General features: G+C 48.3%; 2 protein-coding genes across 6 annotated transcripts in view; one reads left to right on the top strand and one right to left on the bottom strand.

Moving 5' to 3' along the window:
* The window catches only part of LOC124015563 (ras-related protein Rab-38-like), a 28,029-nt gene extending 23,889 nt beyond the window's left edge, over window positions 1-4,140 (bottom strand). Inside the window, exons 1-2 of one of the 2 annotated variants that reach the window (XM_046330870.1) lie at window positions 3,855-4,140; window positions 3,475-3,664 (exon numbers count right to left, since the gene is read on the bottom strand). In XM_046330870.1, the coding sequence (XP_046186826.1) occupies window positions 3,475-3,664; window positions 3,855-3,926 (262 nt within the window). In that variant the 5' untranslated portion in view covers window positions 3,927-4,140. The remainder of the gene's footprint in view (window positions 1-3,474; window positions 3,665-3,854) is intronic. The other variant, XM_046330880.1, reaches the window with a different exon arrangement.
* Window positions 1-27,107, top strand: part of LOC124015538 (cell adhesion molecule 2-like) — a 946,327-nt gene that overhangs the window by 488,206 nt on the left and 431,014 nt on the right. The gene's annotated exons all lie outside the window — the stretch shown is intronic.

The raw sequence follows: 27,107 nt of genomic DNA, 5'->3' as shown, positions 1-27,107 counted from the left end.
GGAAATGGAACAACGATAGAGGTGGAGAAGAGGAAATGGAACAACGATAGAGGTGGAGAAGAGGAAATGGAACAGCGATAGAGGTGGAGAAGAGGAAATGGAACAACGATAGAGGTGGAGAAGAGGAAATGGAACAACGATAGAGGTGGAGAAGAGGAAATGGAACAACGATAGAGGTGGAGAAGAGGAAATGGAACAACGATAGAGGTGGAGAAGAGGAAATGGAACAACGATAGAGGTGGAGAAGAGGAAATGGAACAGAGGTTGTATTTCAGGCCCTGGTTGTTGTGTAAAAAAAACAGCTGTCATAACTGACTCAAAAGAGAGTACCTGTCTATCTGTCTGCCTGTCTGCCTGTGTGCCTGTCTGCCTGCCTGTCTGCCTCTGTGCCTGTCTGTCTGCCTGTCTGCCTGTCTGCCTGTCTGTCTGCCTGTCTGTCTGCCTGTGTGCCTGTCTATCTATCTATCTATCTATCTATCTATCTATCTATCTATCTATCTATCTGTCTGTCTGTCTGTCTGTCTGTCTGTCTGTCTGTCTGTCTGTCTGTCTGTCTGTCTGTCTGTCTGTCTGTCTGTCTGTCTGTCTGTCTGTCTGCCAGCCTGCCTGCCTGCCTGCCTGCCTGCCTGCCTGCCTGCCTGCCTGCCTGCCTGCCTGCCTGCCTGCCTGTGTGCATGTCTATATATTTGTGTGCCTGTCTATCTGTCTGCCTGCCTGTCTATCTGTCTGCCTGTGTGCCTGTCTATATATTTGTGTGCCTGTCTATCTGTCTGTCTGTCTGTCTGTCTGTCTGTCTGTCTGTCTGTCTGTCTGTCTGTCTGTCTGTCTGTCTGTCTGTCTGTCTGTCTGTCTGTCTGTCTGTCTGCCTGCCTGTCTGTCTGTCTGTCTGTCTGTCTGTCTGTCTGTCTGTCTGTCTGTCTGTCTGTCTGTCTGTCTGCCTGCTGTGTGCCTGTCTGTCTGTCTGTCTGTGTGCCTGATGAGGAGAGTATCTATCTGTCTGTCTGTCTGTATTTCTTCTGTCTGTCTGTCTGTTTGGCTGTCTGTGTGTATGTCTTCTGTCTGTCTGTCTGTCTGTCTGTCTGTCTGTCTGTCTGTCTGTCTGTCTGTCTGTCTGTCTGTCTGTCTGTCTGTCTGTCTGTCTGTCTGTCTGTCTGTCTGTCTGCCTGCCTGCCTGCCTGCCTGCCTGTGTGCATGTCTATATATTTGTGTGCCTGTCTATCTGTCTGCCTGCCTGTCTATCTGTCTGCCTGTGTGCCTGTCTATATGTCTGTCTGCCTGCCTGTGTGCCTGTCTATCTGTCTGTCTGTCTGCCTGTGTGCCTGTCTGTCTGTCTGTCTGTCTGTCTGCCTGCTGTGTGCCTGTCTGTCTGTCTGCTTGTCTGTCTGTCTGCCTGTCTGTCTGTCTGTGTGCCTGATGAGGAGAGTATATATCTGTCTGTCTGTCTGTCTGTCTGTCTGTCTGTCTGTCTGTCTGTCTGTCTGTCTGTCTGTCTGTCTGTCTGTCTGTCTGTCTGTCTGTCTGTCTGTCTGTCTGTCTGTCTGTCTGTCTGTCTGGATGTATGTATGTCTTCTGTCTGTCTGTTTGGCTGACTGTGTGTATGTCTTCTGTCTGTCTGTCTGTTTGGCTGTCTGTCTGTCTGTCTGTCTGTCTGTCTGTCTGTCTGTCTGTCTGTCTGTCTGTCTGTCTGTCTGTCTGTCTGTCTGTCTGTCTGTCTGGATGTATGTATGTCTTCTGTCTGTCTGTCTGTTTGGCTGTCTGTGTGTATGTCTTCTGTCCTCTGTCTGTTGTGACAAACCTTTTCTTCTTGTATTGTCATTAGTGTCACAGGAGTTTTGATGGGATAAAAAGTTGATATAGTAATATTGTATTGTTCATGAACAGACAGCCAAGGCTGTAGTTATCGGCAGACAGGTAGGAAGTGAGACAATTACTGTGTGTGTGTGTGTGTGTGTGTGTGTGTGTGTGTGTGTGTGTGTGTGTGTGTGTGTGTGTGTGTGTGTGTGTGTGTGTGTGTGTGTGTGTGTGTGTGTGTGTGTGTGTGTGTGTGTGTGTGTGTGTGTGTGTGTGTGTGTGTGTGTGTGTGTGTGTGTGTGTGTGTGTGTGTTTACAATGGTTCTACTGTGACTTGCCCTTAAACCTCCCTCACATGGGCTCACATGATCCCACCAATACCTCCACGAGATAGATGAACCGTGAGAGAGAGGGAGAGAGAGGGAGAGAGACAGAGAGACAGAGAGAGAGAGAGAGAGAGAGAGAGAGAGAGAGAGAGAGAGAGAGAGAGAGAGAGAGACAGAGAGAGAGAGACAGAGAGAGAGAGACAGAGAGAGAGAGAGAGAGAGAGAGAGAGAGAGAGAGAGAGAGAGAGAGAGAGAGAGAGAGAGAGAGAGAGAGAGAGAGAGAGAGGAGAGGAAAGTCATACGCTACATCAAATACAGAGTTTCTCCAACAGAGATAGTTGTTGAACTCTTCAACCCTGATCCATTAACTTTTCAACTCTGATCCATGAACTCTGATGGAACCACAGCTTTATAACCAACAGGAGTGATGAACACATGTTACATTTTAAGATGCTGCAACTCCACATTCCATATTGTACTTGGCTGAAACGCAGCCTAGGCTCTCTTCTTGTTCTCAATACAACGTGTGTGGACACCTGCCCGTTGAACATCTCATTCCAAAATCATGGGCATTAACAAGGAGTTGGTCCCCCCCTCTGCTGCAATAACAGCCTCCACTCTTCTGGGAAGGCTTTCCACTAGATGTTGGTACATTGCTGCTATAACAGCCTCCTCTCTTCTGGGAAGGCTTTCCACTACATGTTGGTACATTGCTGCGAGGACTTTTCTTCCATTCAGCCAAAAGAGGTGTTGTTGGGCACTGATGTTGGGCGATTAGGCCTGGCTCTCAGTCGGTGTCCCAATTAATCCCAAAGGTGTTCAATGGGGTTGAGGTCAGGACTGCAGGACAGTCAAGTTCTTCCACGCCGATCTCGACAAACCTTTTCTGTACGGACCTTTGTGCACAGGGGGATTGTCATGCAAAAACAGGAAATGGCCACAAAGTTGGAAGCACAGAATCATCTAGAATGCCATTGTATGCTATAGAGTTAAGATTTCTCTTCCCTGGAACTAAGGTGCCTACCATGAAAAACAGCCCCAGACCAGTATTCCTCATCCACCAACCTACCGGATAAGGAGCAGTCTATCCTACCGGCTAAGGAGCAGTCTATCTTACCGGATAAGGAGCAGTCTATCCTACCGGATAAGGAGCAGTCTATCTTACCGGATAAGGAGCAGTCTATCCTACCGGATAAGGAGCAGTCTATCCTACCGGATAAGGAGCAGTCTATCCTACCGGATAAGGAGCAGTCTATCCTACCGGCTAAGGGGCAGTCTATCCTACCGGATAAGGAGCAGTCTATCCTACCGGATAAGGAGCAGTCTATCCTACCGGATAAGGAGCAGTCTATCCTACCGGATAAGGAGCAGTCTATCCTACCGGCTATGTCCCAAAGTTGTAGCCGGACCGTCTCAGAGTCCCAGTTCAGGACCTTCAGGGCGAAATCCACGCCGATGGTGGCTCGGTAGTTGGTGGAGTAAGTCTGATGGACATACCGCTTAATGATGGAGGTCTTCCCCACACCCAAGTCCCCGATCACCAACACCTGGAACACAGAACACAAGCAGACCCACATCATTATCATCATCCTCTATTAGAAATCAGTAGAAATTGTCAGAGCACAACATCACCCATCATTCTCCACTATAGGCCTAAATCACAAGACATTTAATTCAAAATATCTATCTTATCATAATAACTTAATAAATACGTTGAAAATATAAATATGAGGTTACCTTGTACAGATGTTCCTTCCCGGGGTTCTGCATCCCGACGGTGGAAAACAGGGGAAGTCGTTGGTTGGTCATGCCAGTTTGAGGTACTGTTCCCCCCGTAGTTTAATCATATGTTTAGAAGGAAACGGTGTGTTTGGTTCTAAATTTTGTTTTAAATAGGAGTTCCCTTTCTTCTCTCCTCTCCTCTCTGCTCTTCTCTTCTCGCAAGCACACACACACACACAAAGACACACACACACCCGGTAGGGAGGAATGCCTTGCTGCAGGGGAACATGTGACCCAGGAGCAGCAGCTCTGGTATCGCCTCGTGCCTCGGGGAGGGAGACACACGCTAGGAAGCTCGTGAGAGGCACATTCATGTTGAGATGTCATGGCTGCGTCACGGGAGATTGTAAAGAACATCATCTGGTTGTTAACCAACAATACCGGCTCTGTGACCAGCTGCCATTATGGCTCCTCTAATACAAGTAGCTTACAGTCCACTACAATCACTGTGACCGGCTGCCATTACGGCTCCTCTAATACAAGTAGCTTACAGTCCACTACAATCACTGTGACCGGCTGCCATTACGGCTCCTCTAATACAAGTAGCTTACAGTCCACTACAATCACTGTGACCGGCTGCCATTACGGCTCCTCTAATACAAGTAGCTTACAGTCCACTACAATCACTGTGACCGGCTGCCATTACGGCTCCTCTAATACAAGTAGCTTACAGTCCACTACAATCACTGTGACCGGCTGCCATTACGGCTCCTCTAATACAAGTAGCTTACAGTCCACTACAATCACTGTGACCGGCTGCCATTACGGCTCCTCTAATACAAGTAGCTTACAGTCCACTACAATCACTGTGACCGGCTGCCATTACGGCTCCTCTAATACAAGTAGCTTACAGTCCACTACAATCACTGTGACCGGCTGCCATTACGGCTCCTCTAATACAAGTAGCTTACAGTCCACTACAATCACTGTGACCGGCTGCCATTACGGCTCCTCTAATACAAGTAGCTTACAGTCCACTACAATCACTGTGACCGGCTGCCATTACGGCTCCTCTAATACAAGTAGCTTACAGTCCACTACAATCACTGTGACCGGCTGCCATTACGGCTCCTCTAATACAAGTAGCTTACAGTCCACTACAATCACTGTGACCGGCTGCCATTACGGCTCCTCTAATACAAGTAGCTTACAGTCCACTACAATCACTGTGACCGGCTGCCATTACGGCTCCTCTAATACAAGTAGCTTACAGTCCACTACAATCACTGTGACCGGCTGCCATTACGGCTCCTCTAATACAAGTAGCTTACAGTCCACTACAATCACTGTGACCGGCTGCCATTACGGCTCCTCTAATACAAGTAGCTTACAGTCCACTACAATCACTGTGACCGGCTGCCATTACGGCTCCTCTAATACAAGTAGCTTACAGTCCACTACAATCACTGTGACCGGCTGCCATTACGGCTCCTCTAATACAAGTAGCTTACAGTCCACTACAATCACTGTGACCGGCTGCCATTATGGCTCCTCTAATACAAGTAGCTTACAGTCCACTACAATCACTGAATCTTACAACATCCCAAGATGGCCAGTATTTACCCCTGAGCAGGAAAACCTCTCGGCCATATGGATACAGAACAATTCTATCACTCTGGGCCCTGTGAATCACTATGCTCTGGGCCCTGTGTGAATCACTATGCTCTGGGCCCTGTGTAAATCACTATGCTCTGGGCCCTCTGTGAATCACTATGCTCTGGGCCCTGTGTAAATCACTATGCTCTGGGCCCTCTGTGAATCACTATGCTCTGGGCCCTGTGTGAATCACTATGCTCTGGGACCTGTGTGAATCACTATGCTCTGGGCCCTGTGTAAATCACTATGCTCTGGGCCCTCTGTGAATCACTATGCTCTGGGCCCTGTGTGAATCACTATGCTCTGGGCCCTGTGTAAATCACTTTCCTCTGGGCCCTCTGTGAATCACTATGCTCTGGGAATCACTATGCTCTGGGCCCTGTGTGAATCACTATGCTCTGGGCCCTGTGTGAATCACTATGCTCTGGGCCCTGTGTGAATCACTATGCTCTGGGCCCCTGTGAATCAATGCTCTGGGCCCTGTGTGAATCACTATGCTCTGGGCCCTGTGTAAATCACTTTCCTCTGGGCCCTCTGTGAATCACTATGCTCTGGGCCCTCTGTGAATCACTATGCTCTGGGCCCTGTGTGAATCACTATGCTCTGGGCCCTGTGTGAATCACTATGCTCTGGGCCCTGTGTAAATCACTATGCTCTGGGCCCTGTGTAAATCACTATGCTCTGGGCCCTGTGTGAATCACTATGCTCTGGGCCCTGTGTGAATCACTATGCTCTGGGCCCTGTGTGAATCACTATGCTCTGGGCCCTGTGTGAATCACTATGCTCTGGGCCCTGTGTGAATCACTATGCTCTGGGCCCTGTGTAAATCACTATGCCCTGGGCCCTGTGTAAATCACTATGCTCTGGGCCCTGTGTGAATCACTATGCTCTGGGCCCTGTGTGAATCACTATGCTCTGGGCCCTGTGTGAATCACTATGCTCTGGGCCCTGTGTGAATCACTATGCTCTGGGCCTTGTGTGAATCACTATGCTCTGGGCCCTGTGTAAATCACTATGCCCTGGGCCCTGTGTAAATCACTATGCTCTGGGCCCTGTGTGAATCACTATGCTCTGGGCCCTGTGTGAATCACTATGCTCTGGGCCCTGTGTGAATCACTATGCTCTGGGCCCTGTGTGAATCACTATGCTCTGGGCCCTGTGTAAATCACTATGCTCTGGGCCCTGTGTAAATCACTATGCTCTGGGCCCTGTGTGAATCACTATGCTCTGGGCCCTGTGTAAATCACTATGCTCTGGGACCTGTGTAAATCACTATGCTCTGGGCCCTGTGTGAATCACTATGCTCTGGGACCTGTGTGAATCACTATGCTCTGGGCCCTGTGTAAATCACTATGCTCTGGGCCCTCTGTGAATCACTATGCTCTGGGCCCTGTGTGAATCACTATGCTCTGGGCCCTGTGTAAATCACTTTCCTCTGGGCCCTCTGTGAATCACTATGCTCTGGGCCCTCTGTGAATCACTATGCTCTGGGCCCTGTGTGAATCACTATGCTCTGGGCCCTGTGTGAATCACTATGCTCTGGGCCCTGTGTAAATCACTATGCTCTGGGCCCTGTGTAAATCACTATGCTCTGGGCCCTGTGTGAATCACTATGCTCTGGGCCCTGTGTGAATCACTATGCTCTGGGCCCTGTGTGAATCACTATGCTCTGGGCCCTGTGTGAATCACTATGCTCTGGGCCCTGTGTGAATCACTATGCTCTGGGCCCTGTGTAAATCACTATGCCCTGGGCCCTGTGTAAATCACTATGCTCTGGGCCCTGTGTGAATCACTATGCTCTGGGCCCTGTGTGAATCACTATGCTCTGGGCCCTGTGTGAATCACTATGCTCTGGGCCCTGTGTGAATCACTATGCTCTGGGCCCTGTGTGAATCACTATGCTCTGGGCCCTGTGTAAATCACTATGCCCTGGGCCCTGTGTAAATCACTATGCTCTGGGCCCTGTGTGAATCACTATGCTCTGGGCCCTGTGTGAATCACTATGCTCTGGGCCCTGTGTGAATCACTATGCTCTGGGCCCTGTGTGAATCACTATGCTCTGGGCCCTGTGTAAATCACTATGCTCTGGGCCCTGTGTAAATCACTATGCTCTGGGCCCTGTGTGAATCACTATGCTCTGGGCCCTGTGTAAATCACTATGCTCTGGGACCTGTGTAAATCACTATGCTCTGGGCCCTGTGTGAATCACTATGCTCTGGGCCCTGTGTGAATCACTATGCTCTGGGACCTGTGTGAATCACTATGCTCTGGGCCCTGTGTAAATCACTATGCTCTGGGACCTCTGTAAATCACTATGCTTTGGGCCCTGTGTGAATCACTATGCTCTGGGACCTCTGTGAATCACTATGCTCTGGGCCCTGTGTAAATCACTTTCCTCTGGGACCTCTGTGAATCACTATGCTCTGGGCCCTGTGTGAATCACTATGCTCTGGGACCTCTGTGAATCACTATGCTCTGGGCCCTGTGTAAATCACTTTCCTCTGGGACCTCTGTGAATCACTATGCTCTGGGACCTCTGTGAATCACCATGCTCTGGGCCCTGTGTAAATCACTTTCCTCTGGGACCTCTGTGAATCACCATGCTCTGGGCCCTGTGTAAATCACTTTCCTCTGGGACCTCTGTGAATCACTATGCTCTGGGCCCTGTGTGAATCACTATGCTCTGGGCCCTGTGTGAATCACTATGCTCTGGGCCCTGTGTAAATCACTATGCTCTGGGCCCTGTGTGAATCACTATGCTCTGGGCCCTGTGTGAATCACTATGCTCTGGGCCCTGTGTGAATCACTATGCTCTGGGCCCTGTGTGAATCACTATGCTCTGGGCCCTGTGTAAATCACTTTCCTCTGGGACCTCTGTGAATCACTATGCTCTGGGCCCTGTGTGAATCACTATGCTCTGGGCCCTGTGTGAATCACTATGCTCTGGGCCCTGTGTAAATCACTTTCCTCTGGGACCTCTGTGAATCACTATGCTCTGGGCCCTGTGTGAATCACTATGCTCTGGGCCCTGTGTGAATCACTATGCTCTGGGCCCTGTGTAAATCACTATGCTCTGGGCCCTGTGTGAATCACTATGCTCTGGGCCCTGTGTGAATCACTATGCTCTGGGCCCTGTGTGAATCACTATGCTCTGGGCCCTGTGTGAATCACTATGCTCTGGGCCCTGTGTAAATCACTTTCCTCTGGGACCTCTGTGAATCACTATGCTCTGGGCCCTGTGTGAATCACTATGCTCTGGGCCCTGTGTGAATCACTATGCTCTGGGCCCTGTGTAAATTACTTTCCTCTGGGACCTCTGTGAATCACTATGCTCTGGGCCCTGTGTGAATCACTATGCTCTGGGCCCTGTGTGAATCACTATGCTCTGGGCCCTGTGTAAATCACTATGCTCTGGGCCCTGTGTGAATCACTATGCTCTGGGCCCTGTGTGAATCACTATGCTCTGGGACCTGTGTGAATCACTATGCTCTGGGCCCTGTGTAAATCACTATGCTCTGGGACCTGTGTAAATCACTATGCTCTGGGACCTGTGTGAATCACTATGCTCTGGGCCCTGTGTAAATCACTATGCTCTGGGACCTGTGTAAATCACTATGCTCTGGGACCTGTGTAAATCACTATGCTCTGGGCCCTGTGTAAATCACTATGCTCTGGGCCCTGTGTAAATCACTATGCCCTGGGCCCTGTGTAAATCACTATGCCCTGGGCCCTGTGTAAATCACTATGCTCTGGGCCCTGTGTGAATCACTATGCCCTGGGCCCTGTGTAAATCACTATGCCCTGGGCCCTGTGTAAATCACTATGCTCTGGGCCCTGTGTGAATCACTATGCTCTGGGCCCTGTGTGAATCACTATGCCCTGGGCCCTGTGTAAATCACTATGCCCTGGGCCCTGTGTAAATCACTATGCTCTGGGCCCTGTGTAAAACACTATGCTCTGGGACCTCTGTAAATCACTATGCTCTGGGACCTCTGTAAATCACTATGCTTTGGGCCCTGTGTGAATCACTATGCTCTGGGACCTCTGTGAATCACTATGCTCTGGGCCCTGTGTAAATCACTTTCCTCTGGGACCTCTGTGAATCACTATGCTCTGGGCCCTGTGTGAATCACTATGCTCTGGGACCTCTGTGAATCACTATGCTCTGGGCCCTGTGTAAATCACTTTCCTCTGGGACCTCTGTGAATCACTATGCTCTGGGACCTCTGTGAATCACCATGCTCTGGGCCCTGTGTAAATCACTTTCCTCTGGGACCTCTGTGAATCACCATGCTCTGGGCCCTGTGTAAATCACTTTCCTCTGGGACCTCTGTGAATCACTATGCTCTGGGCCCTGTGTGAATCACTATGCTCTGGGCCCTGTGTGAATCACTATGCTCTGGGCCCTGTGTAAATCACTATGCTCTGGGCCCTGTGTGAATCACTATGCTCTGGGCCCTGTGTGAATCACTATGCTCTGGGCCCTGTGTGAATCACTATGCTCTGGGCCCTGTGTGAATCACTATGCTCTGGGCCCTGTGTAAATCACTTTCCTCTGGGACCTCTGTGAATCACTATGCTCTGGGCCCTGTGTGAATCACTATGCTCTGGGCCCTGTGTGAATCACTATGCTCTGGGCCCTGTGTAAATCACTTTCCTCTGGGACCTCTGTGAATCACTATGCTCTGGGCCCTGTGTGAATCACTATGCTCTGGGCCCTGTGTGAATCACTATGCTCTGGGCCCTGTGTAAATTACTTTCCTCTGGGACCTCTGTGAATCACTATGCTCTGGGCCCTGTGTGAATCACTATGCTCTGGGCCCTGTGTGAATCACTATGCTCTGGGACCTCTGTGAATCACTATGCTCTGGGCCCTGTGTGAATCACTATGCTCTGGGCCCTGTGTGAATCACTATGCTTTGGGCCCTGTGTGAATCACTATGCGTTGGGCCCTGTGTGAATCACTATGCTTTGGGCCCTGTGTGAATCACTATGATCTGAGCCCTGTGTGAATCACTATGCTCTGAACCCTGTGTGAATCACTATGCTCTGAGCCCTGTGTGAATCACTATGCTCTGAACCCTGTGTTAATCACTATGCTTTGGGACCTCTGTGAATCACTATGCTTTGGGACCTCTGTGAATCACTATGCTTTGGGCCCTGTGTGAATCACTATGCTTTGGGCCCTGTGTGAATCACTATGCTTTGGGCCCTTTGTGAATCACTATGCTCTGGGCCCTGTGTGAATCACTATGCTCTGGGCCCTGTGTGAATCACTATGCTCTGAACCCTGTGTGAATCACTATGCTCTGAACCCTGTGTGAATCACTATGCTTTGGGACCTCTGTGAATCACTATGCTTTGGGACCTCTGTGAATCACTATGCTCTGGGCCCTGTGTGAATCACTATGCTTTGGGCCCTCTGTGAATCACAATGCTTTGGGCCCTTTGTGAATCACTATGCTCTGGGCCCTGTGTGAAACACTATACTCTGGGCCCTGTGTGAAATACTATACTCTGAGCTCTGTGTGAATCACCATGCTCTGAGCTCTGTGTGAATCACATTGCTCTGAGCTCTGTGTGAATCACCATGCTCTGAGCTCTGTGTGAATCACCATGCTCTGAGCTCTGTGTGAATCACCATGCCCTGAGCTCTGTGAATCACCATGCTCTGAGCTCTGTGTGAATCACCATGCTCTGAGCTCTGCGTGAATCACCATGCTCTGGGCCCTGTGTGAATCACTATGCTCTGAGCTCTGTGTGAATCACTATGCTGTGAGCTCTGTGTGAATCACCATGCTCTGAGCTCTGTGTGAATCACCATGCTCTGAGCTCTGTGTGAATCACCATGCTCTGAGCTCTGTGTGAATCACTATGCTCTGGGCCCTGTGTGAATCACTATGCTCTGGGCACTGTGTGAATCACTATGCTCTGAGCTCTGTGTGAATCACTATGCTCTGAGCTCTGTGTGAATCACTATGGTCTGAGCTCTGTGTGAATCACTATGCTCTGAGCTCTGTGTGAATCACCATGCTCTGAGCTCTGTGTGAATCACTATGCTCTGAGCTCTGTGTGAATCACTATGCTCTGGGCCCTGTGTGAATCCCTAACATGTGCTCACTGCACTCAGTGTTACGTGCACTTGGCCTTATCTTAGAGCCCAAAAATAAAATACCTCCAGTATTTGTCACATTCATTAGCAGATGTTATTGCGGGTGTAGTGAAATGCTTGTATTTCTAAGTAAGGGGCGGCAGGGTAGCCTAGTGGTTAGAGCGTTGGACTAGTAACCGGAAGGTCCCAGCTCCCCGAGCTGACAAGGTACAAATCTGTCATTCTGCCCCTGAGCAGGCAGTTAACCCACTGTTCCTAGGCTGTCATTGAAAATAAGAATTTGTTCATAACTGACTTGCCTGGTAAAATAAAAAGGCCTTTCTACTGACTGGGAGGAGTTTCATCTCAGGGTCAATATTATGGGGTTGTCACGAACGTCGTCAGGGACCAAGGTGCAGAGTGGTTGGCGTACATTTCTTTTTATTTACAATGTCGCCAACAAAAACAAGAAAAGACAAACACAACCGTGAAGCTGATTACGGCTATACAGGCCACTAACACAGACATCTACCCACTAACACAGACATCTACCCACAACTAAGGTGGAAAAACAGGCTGCCTAATCTAACATGAAGCTGATTAGGGCTATACAGGCCACTAACACAGATATCTACCCACTAACACAGACATCTACCCACTAACACAGACATCTACCCACAACTAAGGTGGAAAAACAGGCTGCCTAAGTATGAGTCCCTGATTGAGAACCATACCCAGCCAAAACATAGAAACAGAAAACATAGAAATAAAGAAACTAAAATGCCCACCCTAGTCACACCCTGGCCTAACCAAAATAGAGAATAAAAGCCTCTCTATGGCCAAGGCGGACTGGGAATCCTCGCTGCAGGCCCCGGACCTGGGATCCTCACTGCAGGACTGGGGACCCTCGTAGCAGGCCCCGGGGTGGGGACCATCGCTGGAGGCCCCGGACTGGAGAGCCTGGGGACCATCGCTGGAGGCCCAGGACTGGGGACCCTCGTAGCAGGCCCCGGGGTGGGGCCCATCGCTGGAGGCCCCGGACTGGAGACCCTCGTAGCAGGCCCCGAGGTGGGGACCATCGCTGGAGGCCCAGGACTGGGGACCCTCGTAGCAGGCCCCGGGGTGGGGACCGTTGCTGGAGGCTCCGGACTGGGGACCGTTGCTGGAGGCCCCGGACTGGGGACCGTTGCTGGAGGCCCCGGACTGGGGACCATCGCTGGAGGCCCCGGACTGGGGACCGTTGCTGGAGGCCCCGCGGTGGGGACCGTTGCTGGAGGCCCCAGACTGGGGACCGTTGCTGGAGGCCCCGGACTGGGGACCGTTGCTGGAGGCCCCGGACTGGGGACCGTTGCTGGAGTCCCCGGACTGGGGACCGTCGCTGGAGGCCCCGGACTGGGGACCGTCGCTGGAGGCCCCGGACTGGGGACCGTTGCTGGAGGCCCCGGGGTGGGGACCGTTGCTGGAGGCTCCGGACTGGAGACCCTCACTGCAGGCTCCGAGCCATGAAATGGCTGGAAAGGGTAATCAAGAGCCCAGGAAATGGATGGTAAGGGTAATCAAGAGCCCAGGAAATGGATGGTAAGGGTAATCAAGAGCCCAGGAAATGGATGGTAAGGGTAATCAAGAGCCCAGGAAATGACTTGTAAGGGTAATCAAGATTCCAGGAAATGGATGGTTAGGGTAGTCAAGAGCCCAGGAAATGACTTGTAAGGGTAATCAAGATTCCAGGAAATGGATGGTTAGGGTAGTCAAGAGCCCAGGAAATGGATGGTAAGGGTAGTCAAGAGCCAAGGAAATGGATGGTAAGGGTAGTCAAGATTCCAGGAAATGGATGGTAAGGGTAGTCAAGAGCCCAGGAAATGGATGGTAAGGGTAATCAAGAGCCCAGGAAATGGATGGTAAGGGTAATCAAGAGCCCAGGAAATGACTTGTAAGGGTAATCAAGATTCCAGGAAATGGATGGTTAGGGTAGTCAAGAGCCCAGGAAATGACTTGTAAGGGTAATCAAGATTCCAGGAAATGGATGGTTAGGGTAGTCAAGAGCCCAGGAAATGGATGGTAAGGGTAGTCAAGAGCCAAGGAAATGGATGGTAAGAGTAGTCAAGATTCCAGGAAATGGATGGTAAGGGTAGTCAAGAGCCCAGGAAATGGATGGTAAGGGTAATCAAGAGCCCAGGAAATGGATGGTAAGGATAGTGAAGAGCCCAGGAAATGGATGCTAAGGGTAGTCAAGATTCCAGGAAATGGATGGTAAGGGTAGTCAAGATTCCAGGAAATGGATGGTAAGGGTAGTCAAGATTCCAGGAAATGGATGGTAAGGGTAATCAAGAGCCCAGGAAATGGCACCACTACATACCTGAGCAGACTGATGCTGTCCTTGAGGAGCTGGCGGTGGGGAGGAGCGTAGTTGAGGTGGCCCGAGAGTTAGGGATACCACTCTACAAGATTATAAAAAGAGGAAATATCCCAATTCCCCTCACTCCAACCTGGCCATCACCCTGGAAGAGTATCGCCAGCTTGTCCCTTTGAGCCGGACTATGGTCAAGCTCTCGGCTCTAGCCATCATCAAAATAAGTTGTCGACCGACCATTGTAAATCTGGAGAGATAACTGGTGGTCCAGTTTCTGAGTTCGCCACCCTGAACTGAACACTATAATTCCAGACCATTTGGAGAAGGACAGGGTCTGTGGAGAAATGCCACGAGCCCGTACACGACTGTGACAAAACAGGGTTCGGGTCCAAACCCAGGTCAAGAGAGAGGGTGCTGTGGCAGAAGGGTTATCACAGTTCACTTCTGCTGAGAGCACAGAACACTTCCTTCAGAATGTTTCATGTTCTACGTTGGTATGTGTTGCTATGTGTCTTGACCATGAATGAAGTTCCCTCCCAGGAAATAAAAGTTGACACACTAGGCTTGAGAGTAACAACGGTCAAACAAACTGATACATGACACAGGAAGGTTTCTTTTTCACTTGTTAGATTTACTGTCTGGAGACACACACATGCGGAGTCTTTGGTGAACTTTCTTGGTAATTGCAGTTACCATATACAGGATCTTCAGAAATTATATATATCAAAAATATAAAAAACACTAGGCTCCAAGAATAGGTGGAATTACATTGCCAACTTCAGGTTTGCCTGTGTTATGCAGAGCAGAGGTTGAAACAATAGTTGTCTAATGCAATGAATTATTGTTTCAGGTGTTATTGTCAGTCACATTGCTATTAACTCATGAAAGATTAGTCTAATATAGCACATAATAACATTAATACTAATATTATTTCTTTATAGAACATAAAAAATGAACGTTTCTTAAAAGTTGATATGGTTAAGCATGTTTCCATCTGCGGTATATATAGGAGAAGAGCTGCCCCTGCTGGATAAAGGCAGTATAGCAGTATGACAGTAATGTGAGCAGGATCAGAGGTGGTTTATTTTGTTTCTCAAATACCATTGGTCCAATACCATGACAATCAAGTCTAATGTAAAAAAAAGGGTAGATAAGTCTCAATATTTTGAAGCTAAAAGTAACACATTAGCAAAAGCACATTTCAAATCGAATTAAATCCAAAAATACAGTACAATAAATAGAGTTAAGAAAATATTTACTAAATAAACTCAAGTTAAAAATTAAATTAAAAATAACACAATAAAATAACAATGTGGAGGCTATATACAGGGTATTACGGTACAGAGTCAATGTGGAGGCTATATACAGGGTATTACGGTACAGAGTCAGTGTGGAGGCTATATACAGGGTATTATGGTACAGAGTCAATGTGGAGACTATATACATGGTGTTACGGTACAGAGTCAGTGTGGAGGCTATATACAGGGTATTATGGTACAGAGTCAATGTGGAGACTATATACATGGTGTTACGGTACAGAGTCAATGTGGAGGCTATATACAGGGTATTACGGTACAGAGTCAATGTGGAGGCTATATACAGGGTATTACGGTACAGAGTCAGTGTGGAGGCTATATACAGGGTATTACGGTACAGAGTCAGTGTGGAGGCTATATACAGGGTATTATGGTACAGAGTCAATGTGGAGACTATATACATGGTGTTACGGTACAGAGTCAGTGTGGAGACTATATACATGGTGTTACGGTACAGAGTCAGTGTGGAGACTATTTACAGGGTATTACGGTACAGAGTCAATGTGGAGGCTATATACAGGGTATTACGGTACAGAGTCAATGTGGAGACTATATACAGGGTATTACAGTACAGAGTCAATGTGGAGGCTATATACAGGGTATTACGGTACAGAGTCAATGTGGAGGCTATATACAGGGTATTACGGTACAGAGTCAATGTGGAGGCTATATACAGGGTATTACGGTACAGAGTCAATGTGGAGGCTATATACAGGGTATTATGGTACAGAGTCAATGTGGAGACTATATACATGGTGTTACGGTACAGAGTCAGTGTGGAGACTATTTACAGGGTATTACGGTACAGAGTCAATGTGGAGGCTATATACAGGGTATTACGGTACAGAGTCAATGTGGAGACTATATACAGGGTATTACAGTACAGAGTCAATGTGGAGGCTATATACAGGGTATTACGGTACAGAGTCAATGTGGAGGCTATATACAGGGTATTACGGTACAGAGTCAATGTGGAGACTATTTACAGGGTATTACGGTACAGAGTCAATGTGGAGGCTATATACAGGGTATTATGGTACAGAGTCAATGTGGAGACTATATACATGGTGTTACGGTACAGAGTCAATGTGGAGACTATATACAGGGTATTACGGTACAGAGTCAATGTGGAGGCTATATACAGGGTATTACGGTACAGAGTCAGTGTGGAGGCTATATCAAATCAAATCAAATCAAATTTATTTATATAGCCCTTCGTACATCAGCTGATATCTCAAAGTGCTGTACAGAAACCCAGCCTAAAACCCCAAACAGCAAACAATGCAGGTGTAAAAGCACGGTGGCTAGGAAAAACTCCCTAGAAAGGCCAAAACCTAGGAAGAAACCTAGAGAGGAACCGGGCTATGTGGGGTGGCCAGTCCTCTTCTGGCTGTGCCGGGTAGAGATTATAACAGAACATGACCAAGATGTTCAAATGTTCATAAATGACCAGCATGGTCAAATAATAATAAGGCAGAACAGTTGAAACTGGAGCAGCAGCACAGTCAGATGGACTGGGGACAGCAAGGAGCCATCATGTCAGGTAGTCCTGGGGCACGGTCCTAGGGCTCAGGTCCTCCGAGAGAGAGAAAGAAAGAGAGAATTAGAGAGAGCATATGTGGGGTGGCCAGTCCTCTTCTGGCTGTGCCAGGTGGAGATTATAACAGAACGTGGCCAAGATGTTCAAATGTTCATAAATGACCAGCATGGTTGAATAATAGTAAGGCAGAACAGTTGAAACTGGAGCAGGAGCATGGCCAGGTGGACTGGGGACAGCAAGGAGTCCTCATGTCAGGTAGTCCTGGGACATGGTCCTAGGGCCCAGGCCAGTTGAAACTGGAGCAGCAGCATGGCCAGGTGGACTGGGGACAGCAAGGAGTCATCATGTCAGGTAGTCCTGGGGCATGGTTCTAGGGCTCAGGTCCTCCGAGAGAGAGAAAGAAAGAGAGAAGGAGAGAATTAGAGAACGCACACTTAGATTTACACAGGACACCGAATAGGACAGGAGAAGTACTCCAGATAAACAAACTGACCCTAGCCCCCCCGACACATAAACTACTGCAGCATAAATACTGGAGGCTGAGACAGGAGGGGTCAGGAGACACTGTGGCCCCATCCGAGGACACCCCCGGACAGGGCCAAACAGGAAGGATATAACATCTAATATCTAATATGCCATTTAGCAGACGCTTTTATCCAAAGCGACTTACAGTCATGTGTGCATACATTCTACGTATGGGTGGTCCCGGGGATCGAACCCACTACCCTGGCGTTACAAGCGCCATGCTCTACCAACTGAGCTACAGAAGGACACCCACTTTGCCAAAGCACAGCCCCCACACCACTAGAGGGAAATCTTCAACCACCAACTTACCATCCTGAGACAAGGCCGAGTATAGCCCACAAAGATCTCCGACACGGTACAACCCAAGGGGTGGGGGGGGGGAACCCAGACAGGCCGACCACAACAGTGAATCAACCCACCCAGGTGACGCATCCCCCCCCCAGGGACGGCACGAGAGAGCCCCAGCAAGCCAGTGACTCAGCCCCCGTAACAGGGTTAGAGGCAGAGAATCCCAGTGGAAAAAGGGGAACCGGCCAGGCAGAGACAGCAAGGGCGGTTCGTTGCTCCAGAGCCTTTCCGTTCACCTTCCCACTCCTGGGCCAGACTACACTCAATCATATGACCCACTGAAGAGATGAGTCTTCAGTAAAGACTTAAAGGTTGAGACCGAGTTTGCGTCTCTGACATGGGTAGGCAGACCGTTCCATAAAAATGGAGCTCTATAGGAGAAAGCCCTGCCTCCAGCTGTTTGCTTAGAAATTCTAGGGACAATTAGGAGGCCTGTGTCTTGTGACCGTAGCGTACGTATAGGTATGTACGGAAGGACCAAATCAGAGAGGTAGGTAGGAGCAAGCCCATGTAATGCTTTGTAGGTTAGCAGTAAAACCTTGAAATCAGCCCTTGCTTTGACAGGAAGCCAGTGTAGAGAGGCTAGCACTGGAGTAATATGATCAAATTTTTTGGTTCTAGTCAGGATTCTAGCAGCCGTATTTAGCACTAACTGAAGTTTATTTAGTGCTTTATCCGGGTAGCCGGAAAATAGAGCATTGCAGTAGTCTAACCTAGAAGTGACAAAAGCATGGATTAATTTTTCTGCATCATTTTTGGACAGAAAGTTTCTGATTTTTGCAATGTTACGTAGATGGAAAAAAGCTGTCCTCGAAATGGTCTTGATATGTTCTTCAAAAGAGAGATCAGGGTCCAGAGTAACGCCGAGGTCCTTCACAGTTTTATTTGAGACGACTGTACAACCATTAAGATTAATTGTCAGATTCAACAGAAGATCTCTTTGTTTCTTGGGACCTAGAACAAGCATCTCTGTTTTGTCCGAGTTTAATAGTAGAAAGTTTGCAGCCATCCACTTCCTTATGTCTGAAACACATGCTTCTAGCGAGGGCAATTTTGGTGCTTCACCATGTTTCATTGAAATGTACAGCTGTGTGTCATCCGCATAGCAGTGAAAGTTTACATTATGTTTTCGAATAACATCCCCAAGAGGTAAAATATATAGTGAAAACAATAGTGGTCCTAAAACAGAACCTTGAGGAACACCGAAATGTACAGTTGATTTGTCAGAGGACAAACCATTCACAGAGACAAACTGATATCTTTCCGACAGATAAGACCTAAACCAGGCCAGAACATGTCCGTGTAGACCAATTTGGGTTTCCAATCTCTCCAAAAGAATGTGGTGATCGATGGTATCAAAAGCAGCACTAAGGTCTAGGAGCACGAGGACAGATGCAGAGCCTCGGTCCGATGCCATCAAAATGTCATTTACCACCTTCACAAGTGCCGTCTCAGTGCTATGATGGGGTCTAAAACCAGACTGAAGCATTTCGTATACATTGTTTGTCTTCAGGAAGGCAGTGAGTTGCTGCGCAACAGCCTTCTCTAAAATCTTTGAGAGGAATGGAAGATTCGATATAGGCCGATAGTTTTTTATATTTTCTGGGTCAAGGTTTGGCTTTTTCAAGAGAGGCTTTATTACTGCCACTTTTAGTGAGTTTGGTACACATCCAGTGGATAGAGAGCCGTTTATTATGTTCAACATAGGAGGGCCAAGCACAGGAAGCAGCTCTTTCAGTAGTTTAGTTGGAATAGGGTCCAGTATACAGCTTGAAGGTTTAGAGGCCATGATTATTTTCATCATTGTGTCAAGAGATATAGTACTAAAACACTTGAGCGTCTCTCTTGATCCTAGGTCCTGGCAGAGTTGTGCAGACTCAGGACAACTGAGGTTTGGAGGAATACGCAGGTTTAAAGAGGAGTCCGTAATTTGCTTTCTAATAATCATAATCTTTTCCTCAAAGAAGTTCATGAATTTATCACTGCTAAAGTGCAAGTCATCCTCTCTTGGGGAATGCTGCTTTTTAGTTAGCTTTGCCACAGTATCAAAAAGGAATTTCGGATTGTTCTTATTTTCCTCAATTAAGTTAGAAAAATAGGACGATCGAGCAGCAGTAAGGGCTCTTCGGTACTGCACGGTACCATCCTTCCAAGCTAGTCGGAAGACTTCCAGTTTGGTGTGGCGCCATTTCCGTTCCAATTTTCTGGAAGCTTGCTTCAGAGCTCGGGTATTTTCTGTGTACCATGGAGCTAGTTTCTTATGAGACATTTTTTTAGTTTTTAGGGGTGCAACTGCATCTAGGGTATTGCGCAAGGTTAAATTGAGATCCTCAGTTAGGTGGTTAACGGATTTTTGTCCTCTGGCGTCCTTGGGTAGGCAGAGGGAGTCTGGAAGGGCATCAAGGAATCTTTGTGTTGTCTGTGAATTTATAGCACGACTTTTGATGTTGCTTGGTTGGGGTCTGAGCAGATTATTTGTTGCAATTGCAAACGTAATAAAATGGTGGTCTGATAGTCCAGGATTATGAGGAAAAACATTAAGATCCACAACATTTATTCCATGGGACAAAACTAGGTCCAGCGTATGACTGTGAGAGTGAGTGGGTCCAGAGACATGTTGGACAAAACCCACTGAGTCGATGATGGCTCCAAAAGCCTTTTGGAGTGGGTCTGTGGACTTTTCCATGTGAATATTAAAGTCACCAAAGATTAGAATATTATCTGCAATGACTACAAGGTCTGATAGGAATTCAGGGAACTCAGTGAGAAACGCTGTATATGGCCCAGGAGGCCTGTAAACAGTAGCTATAAAAAGTGATTGAGTAGGCTGCATAGATTTCATGACTAGAAGCTCAAAAGACGAAAACGTCATTTTTTTTTTTGTAAATTGAAATTTGCTATCGTAAATGTTAGCAACACCTCCGCCTTTGCGGGATGCACGGGGATATGGTCACTAGTGTAGCCAGGAGGTGAGGCCTCATTTAACACAGTAAATTCATCAGGCTTAAGCCATGTTTCAGTCAGGCCAATCACATCAAGATTATGATCAGTGATTAGTTCATTGACTATAATTGCCTTTGAAGTAAGGGATCTAACATTAAGTAGCCCTATTTTGAGATGTGAGGTATCATGATCTCTTTCAGTAATGACAGGAATGGAGGTGGTCTTTATCCTAGTGAGATTGCTAAGGCGAACACCGCCATGTTTAGTTTTGCCCAACCCAGGTCGAGGCACAGACACGGTCTCAATGGTGATAGCTGAGCTGACTACACTAACTATGCTAGTGGCAGACTCCACTATGCTGGCAGGCTGGCTAATAGCCTGCTGCCTGGCCTGCACCCTATTTCATTGTGGAGCTAGAGGAGTTAGAGCCCTGTCTATGTTGGCAGATAAGATGAGAGCACCCCTCCAGCTAGGATGGAGTCCGTCACTCCTCAGCAGGTCAGGCTTGGTCCTGTTTGTGGGCGAGTCCCAGAAAGAGGGCCAATTATCTACAAATTCTATCTTTTGGGAGGGGCAGAAAACAGTTTTCAACCAGCGATTGAGTTGTGAGACTCTGCTGTAGAGCTCATCACTCCCCTAACTGGGAGGGGGCCAGAGACAATTACTCGATGCCGACACATCTTTCTAGCTGATATGCACGCAGAAGCTATGTTGCGCTTGGTGATCTCTGACTGTTTCATCCTAACATCGTTGGTGCCGACGTGGATAACAATATCTCTATACTCTCTACACTCGCCAGTTTTAGCTTTAGCCAGCACCATCTTCAGATTAGCCTTAACGTCGGTAGCCCTGCCCCCGGGTAAACAGTGTATGATCGCTGGATGATTCGCTTTAAGTCTAATACTGCGGGTAATGGAGTCGCCAATGACTAGAGTTTTCAATTTGTCAGGGCTAATGGTGGGAAGCTTCGGCGTCTCAGACCCCGTAACGGGAGGAGTAGAGACCAGAGAAGACTCGGCCTCTGACACCGACCCGCTGCTTAATGGGGAGAACCGGTTGAAAGTTTCTGTCTGCTGAATGAGCGACACCGGTTGAGCGTTCCTACAGCATTTCCTTCCAGAAACCGTGAGAAAGTTGTCCGGCTGCGGGGACTGTGCCAGGGGATTTATACTACTATCTGTACTTACTGGTGGCACAGACGCTGTTTCATCCTTTCCTACACTGAAATTACCCTTGCCTAACGATTGCGTCTGAAGCTGGGCTTGCAGTACAGCTATCCTCGCCGTAAGGCGAGCACAGCGGCTGCAATTAGAAGGCATCATGTTAATGTTACTACTTAGCTTCGGCTGTTGGAGGTCCTGACGAATCGTGTCCAGATAAAGCGTCCGGAGTGAAAAAGTCGAGGAAAAAATAAATATATGAACGGTAATTAAAAAGTGAAACCCGTAAAGTTGTCAGGTAGCAAAATAGGTTGGCAACAAAACGCACAGCAATTTGAAAACAAGCCTGCAAGTTGTGACCGGAAATGACGTCTACCAAATGATGCTATATACAGGGTATTATGGTACAGAGTCTATGTGGAGACTATATACATGGTGTTACGGTACAGAGTCTGTGTGGAGACTATTTACAGGGTATTACGGTACAGAGTCAATGTGGAGGCTATATACAGGGTATTACGGTACAGAGTCAATGTGGAGACTATATACAGGGTATTACAGTACAGAGTCAATGTGGAGGCTATATACAGGGTATTACGGTACAGAGTCAATGTGGAGGCTATATACAGGGTATTACGGTACAGAGTCAATGTGGAGGCTATATACAGGGTATTACGGTACAGAGTCAATGTGGAGGCTATATACAGGGTATTACGGTACAGAGTCAGTGTGGAGGCTATATACAGGGTATTACGGTACAGAGTCAATGTGGAGGCTATATACAGGGGGTACCGGTACAGAGTCAATGTGGAGGCTATATACAGGGTGTTACGGTACAGAGTCAACGTGGAGGCTATATACAGGGGGTACCGGTACAGAGTCAATGTGGAGGCTATATACAAGACCATGGTGCTTGCCTACGGAGCTGTGAGGGGAATGGCACCTCAGTACCTCCAGGCTCTGATCAGGCCCTACACCCAAATAAGGGCACTGCGTTCATCCACCTCTGGCCTGCTCGCCTCCCTACCACTGAGGAAGTACAGTTCCCGCTCAGCTCAGTCAAAACTGTTCGCTGCTCTGGCTCCCCAATGGTGGAACAAACTCCCTCACGACGCCAGGACAGCGGAGTCAATCACCACCTTCCGGAGACACCTGAAACCCCACCTCTTTAAGGAATACCTAGGATAGGATAAAGTAATCCTTCTCACCCCCCCCCCCCTTAAAATATTTAGATGCACTATTGTAAAGTGGTTGTTCCACTGGATGTCATAAGGTGAATGCACCAATTTGTAAGTCGCTCTGGATAAGAGCGTCTGCTAAATGACTTAAATGTAAATGTAAATGTATATACAGGGTATTACGGTACAGAGTCAATGTGGAGGCTATATACAGAGGGTACGGGTACAGAGTCAATGTGGAGGCTATATACAGGGTATTACGGTACAGAGTCAATGTGGAGACTATATACAGGGTATTACAGTACAGAGTCAATGTGGAGGCTATATACAGGGTATTACGGTACAGAGTCAATGTGGAGGCTATATACAGGGTATTACGGTACAGAGTCAATGTGGAGGCTATATACAGGGTATTACAGTACAGAGTCAGTGTGGAGGCTATATACAGGGTATTACGGTACAGAGTCAATGTGGAGGCTATATACAGGGGGTACCGGTACAGAGTCAATGTGGAGGCTATATACAGGGTGTTACGGTACAGAGTCAACGTGGAGGCTATATACAGGGGGTACCGGTACAGAGTCAATGTGGAGGCTATATACAGGGTATTACGGTACAGAGTCAATGTGGAGGCTATATACAGAGGGTACCGGTACAGAGTCAATGTGGAGGCTATATACAGGGTATTACGGTACAGAGTCAATGTGGAGGCTATATACAGAGGGTACCGGTACAGAGTCAATGTGGAGGCTATATACAGGGTATTACGGTACAGAGTCAACGTGGAGGATATATACAGGGTATTACTGTCATGTTTTGTCATTGATTATCATGCCTTGTCCCTGTTCTTCTCCTTCTATTCGTTTCCCTCTGCTGGTCTTATTAGGTTCTTTCCCTCTTTCTATCCCTCTCTCTCCCCCTCCCTCTCTCACTCTCCCGCTCTCTCTTCTCTCTATCGTTCCGTTCCTGCTCCCAGCTGTTCCTATTCCCCTAATCAATCATTTAGTCTTCCCACACCTGTTCCCGATCCTTTTCCCTGATTAGAGTCCCTATTTCTCTCCTTGTTATTCGTTTCTGCCCTGTCGGTTCCTTGTCTAGAATTCACCGTGCTGTGTTTGTGTATCGCCCTGTCGTGTCGTGTTGTCCTCAGATGCTGCGTGGTGAGCAGGTGTCTGAGTCTGTTTGGTTCAAGTGCCTTCCCGAGGCAACCTGCTGTTCACCTGCTGTTCAAGATCGAGTCTCCAGTTTGTCCTCGTCATTTCGAGTGAAAGTTGTGTTTTTCTGATTGTATTTACTTTACTGGATTAAAGACTCTGTTTTCGCCAAGTCGCTTTTGGGTCCTCTTTCACCTGCATGACAGAAGGAACCGACCAAGGAATGGACCCAGCGACTTCAGACGCTCGTTACACTGCCGTCGAGATCCAAGGAGCCATGCTCGGCAGACACGAGCAGGAATTGTCTGCTGCTCGCCATGCCGTGGAGAACCTGGCCGCTCAGGTTTCCGACCTCTCTGGACAGTTCCAGAGTCTTCGTCTCGTGCCACCTGTTACTTCCTGGCCTGCCGAGCCTCCAGAACCTAGGGTTAATAACCCACCTTGCTACTCCGGGCAGCCCACGGAGTGCCGCTCCTTTCTCACGCAGTGTGAGATTGTGTTCTCTCTCCAACCCAACACATACTCTAGAGAGAGAGAGCTCGGGTTGCTTACGTCATTTCACTCCTTACTGGCCGGGCTCGAGAATGGGGCACAGCTATCTGGGAGGCAAGGGCTGATTGCTCTAACAAGTACCAGAACTTTAAAGAGGAGATGATTCGGGTTTTTGACCGTTCAGTTTTTGGTAGGGAGGCTTCTAGGGCCCTGGCTTCCCTATGCCAAGGTGAACGGTCCATAACGGATTATTCTATTGAGTTTCGCACTCTTGCTGCCTCTAGTGAGTGGAACGAGCCGGCGCTGCTCGCTCGTTTTCTGGAGGGACTCCACGCAGTGGTTAAGGATGAGATTCTCTCCCGGGAGGTTCCTTCAGATGTGGACTCTTTGATTGCTCTCGCCATCCGCATAGAACGACGGGTAGATCTTCGTCACCGGGCTCGTGGAAGAGAGCTCGCATCAACGGTGTTTCCCTGCTCCGCATCGCAACCATCTCCCTCCTCTGGCTCAGAGACTGAGCCCATGCAGCTGGGAGGGATTCGCATCTCGACTAAGGAGAGGGAACGGAGGATCACCAACCGCCTGTGCCTCTATTGCGGAGTTGCTGGACATTTTGTTAATTCATGTCCAGTAAAAGCCAGAGCTCATCAGTAAGCGGAGGGCTACAGGTGAGCGCAACTACTCAAGTCTCTCCATCAAAATCCTGTACTACTTTGTCGGTCCATCTACGCTGGACCGGTTCGGGTGCTACATGTAGTGCCTTGATAGACTCTGGGGCTGAGGGTTGTTTCATGGACGAAGCATGGGTTCGGAAACATGACATTCCTTTCAGAGAGTTAGAGAAGCCTACGCCCATGTTCGCCTTAGATGGTAGTCATCTTCCCAGTATCAGATTTGAGACACTACCTTTAACCCTCACAGTATCTGGTAACCACAGTGAGACTATTTCTTTTTTGATTTTTCGTTCACCGTTTACACCTGTTGTTTTGGGTCATCCCTGGCTAGTATGTCATAATCCTTCTATTAATTGGTCTAGTAATTCTATCCTATCCTGGAACGTTTCTTGTCATGTGAAGTGTTTAATGTCTGCCATCCCTCCCGTTTCTTCTGTCCCTACTTCTCAGGAGGAACCTGGCGATTTGACAGGAGTGCCGGAGGAATATCATGATCTGCGCACGGTCTTCAGTCGGTCCCGAGCCAACTCCCTTCCTCCTCACCGGTCGTATGATTGTAGTATTGATCTCCTTCCGGGGACCACTCCTCCTCGGGGTAGACTATACTCTCTGTCGGCTCCCGAACGTAAGGCTCTCGAGGATTATTTGTCTGTGTCTCTTGACGCCGGTACCATAGTGCCTTCTTCCTCTCCGGCCGGGGCGGGGTTCTTTTTGTTAAGAAGAAGGACGGTACTCTGCGCCCCTGCGTGGATTATCGAGGGCTGAATGACATAACGGTTAAGAATCGTTATCCGCTTCCCCTTATGTCATCAGCCTTCGAGATTCTGCAGGGAGCCAGGTGCTTTACTAAGTTGGACCTTCGTAACGCTTACCATCTCGTGCGCATCAGAGAGGGGGACGAGTGGAAAACGGCGTTTAACACTCCGTTAGGGCATTTTGAGTACCGGGTTCTGCCGTTTGGTCTCGCCAATGCCCCAGCTGTTTTTCAGGCATTAGTTAATGATGTTCTGAGAGACATGCTGAACATCTTTGTTTTTGTCTATCTTGACGATATCCTGATTTTTTCTCCGTCACTCGAGATTCATGTTCAGCACGTTCGACGTGTTCTACAGCGCCTTTTAGAGAATTGTCTCTACGTAAAGGCTGAGAAGTGCTCTTTTCATGTCTCCTCCGTTACTTTTCTCGGTTCCGTTATTTCCGCTGAAGGCATTCAGATGGATTCCGCTAAGGTCCAAGCTGTCAGTGATTGGCCCGTTCCAAGGTCACGTGTCGAGTTGCAGCGCTTTTAGGTTTCGCTAATTTCTATCGGCGTTTCATTCGTAATTTCGGTCAAGTTGCTGCCCCTCTCACAGCTCTTACTTCTGTCAAGACGTGTTTTAAGTGGTCCGGTTCCGCCCAGGGAGCTTTTGATCTTCTAAAAGAACGTTTTATGTCCGCTCCTATCCTCGTTACTCCTGACGTCACTAGACAATTCATTGTCGAGGTTGACGCTTCAGAGGTAGGCGTGGGAGCCATTCTATCCCAGCGCTTCCAGTCTGACGATAAGGTTCATCCTTGCGCTTATTTTTCTCATCGCCTGTCGCCATCTGAGCGCAACTATGATGTGGGTAACCGTGAACTGCTCGCCATCCGCTTAGCCCTAGGCGAATGGCGACAGTGGTTGGAGGGGGCGACCGTTCCTTTTGTCGTTTGGACAGACCATAAGAACCTTGAGTACATCCGTTCTGCCAAACGACTTAATGCCCGTCAAGCTCGTTGGGCGTTGTTTTTCGCTCGTTTCGAGTTTGTGATTTCTTACCGTCCGGGTAGCAAGAACACCAAGCCTGATGCCTTATCCCGTC

The sequence above is a fragment of the Oncorhynchus gorbuscha genome, linkage group LG02, assembly GCF_021184085.1.
Source record: "Oncorhynchus gorbuscha isolate QuinsamMale2020 ecotype Even-year linkage group LG02, OgorEven_v1.0, whole genome shotgun sequence".
In the NCBI taxonomy this organism is placed as follows: domain Eukaryota; kingdom Metazoa; phylum Chordata; class Actinopteri; order Salmoniformes; family Salmonidae; genus Oncorhynchus; species Oncorhynchus gorbuscha.
This window is presented reverse-complemented; position numbering and strand designations above follow the sequence as displayed.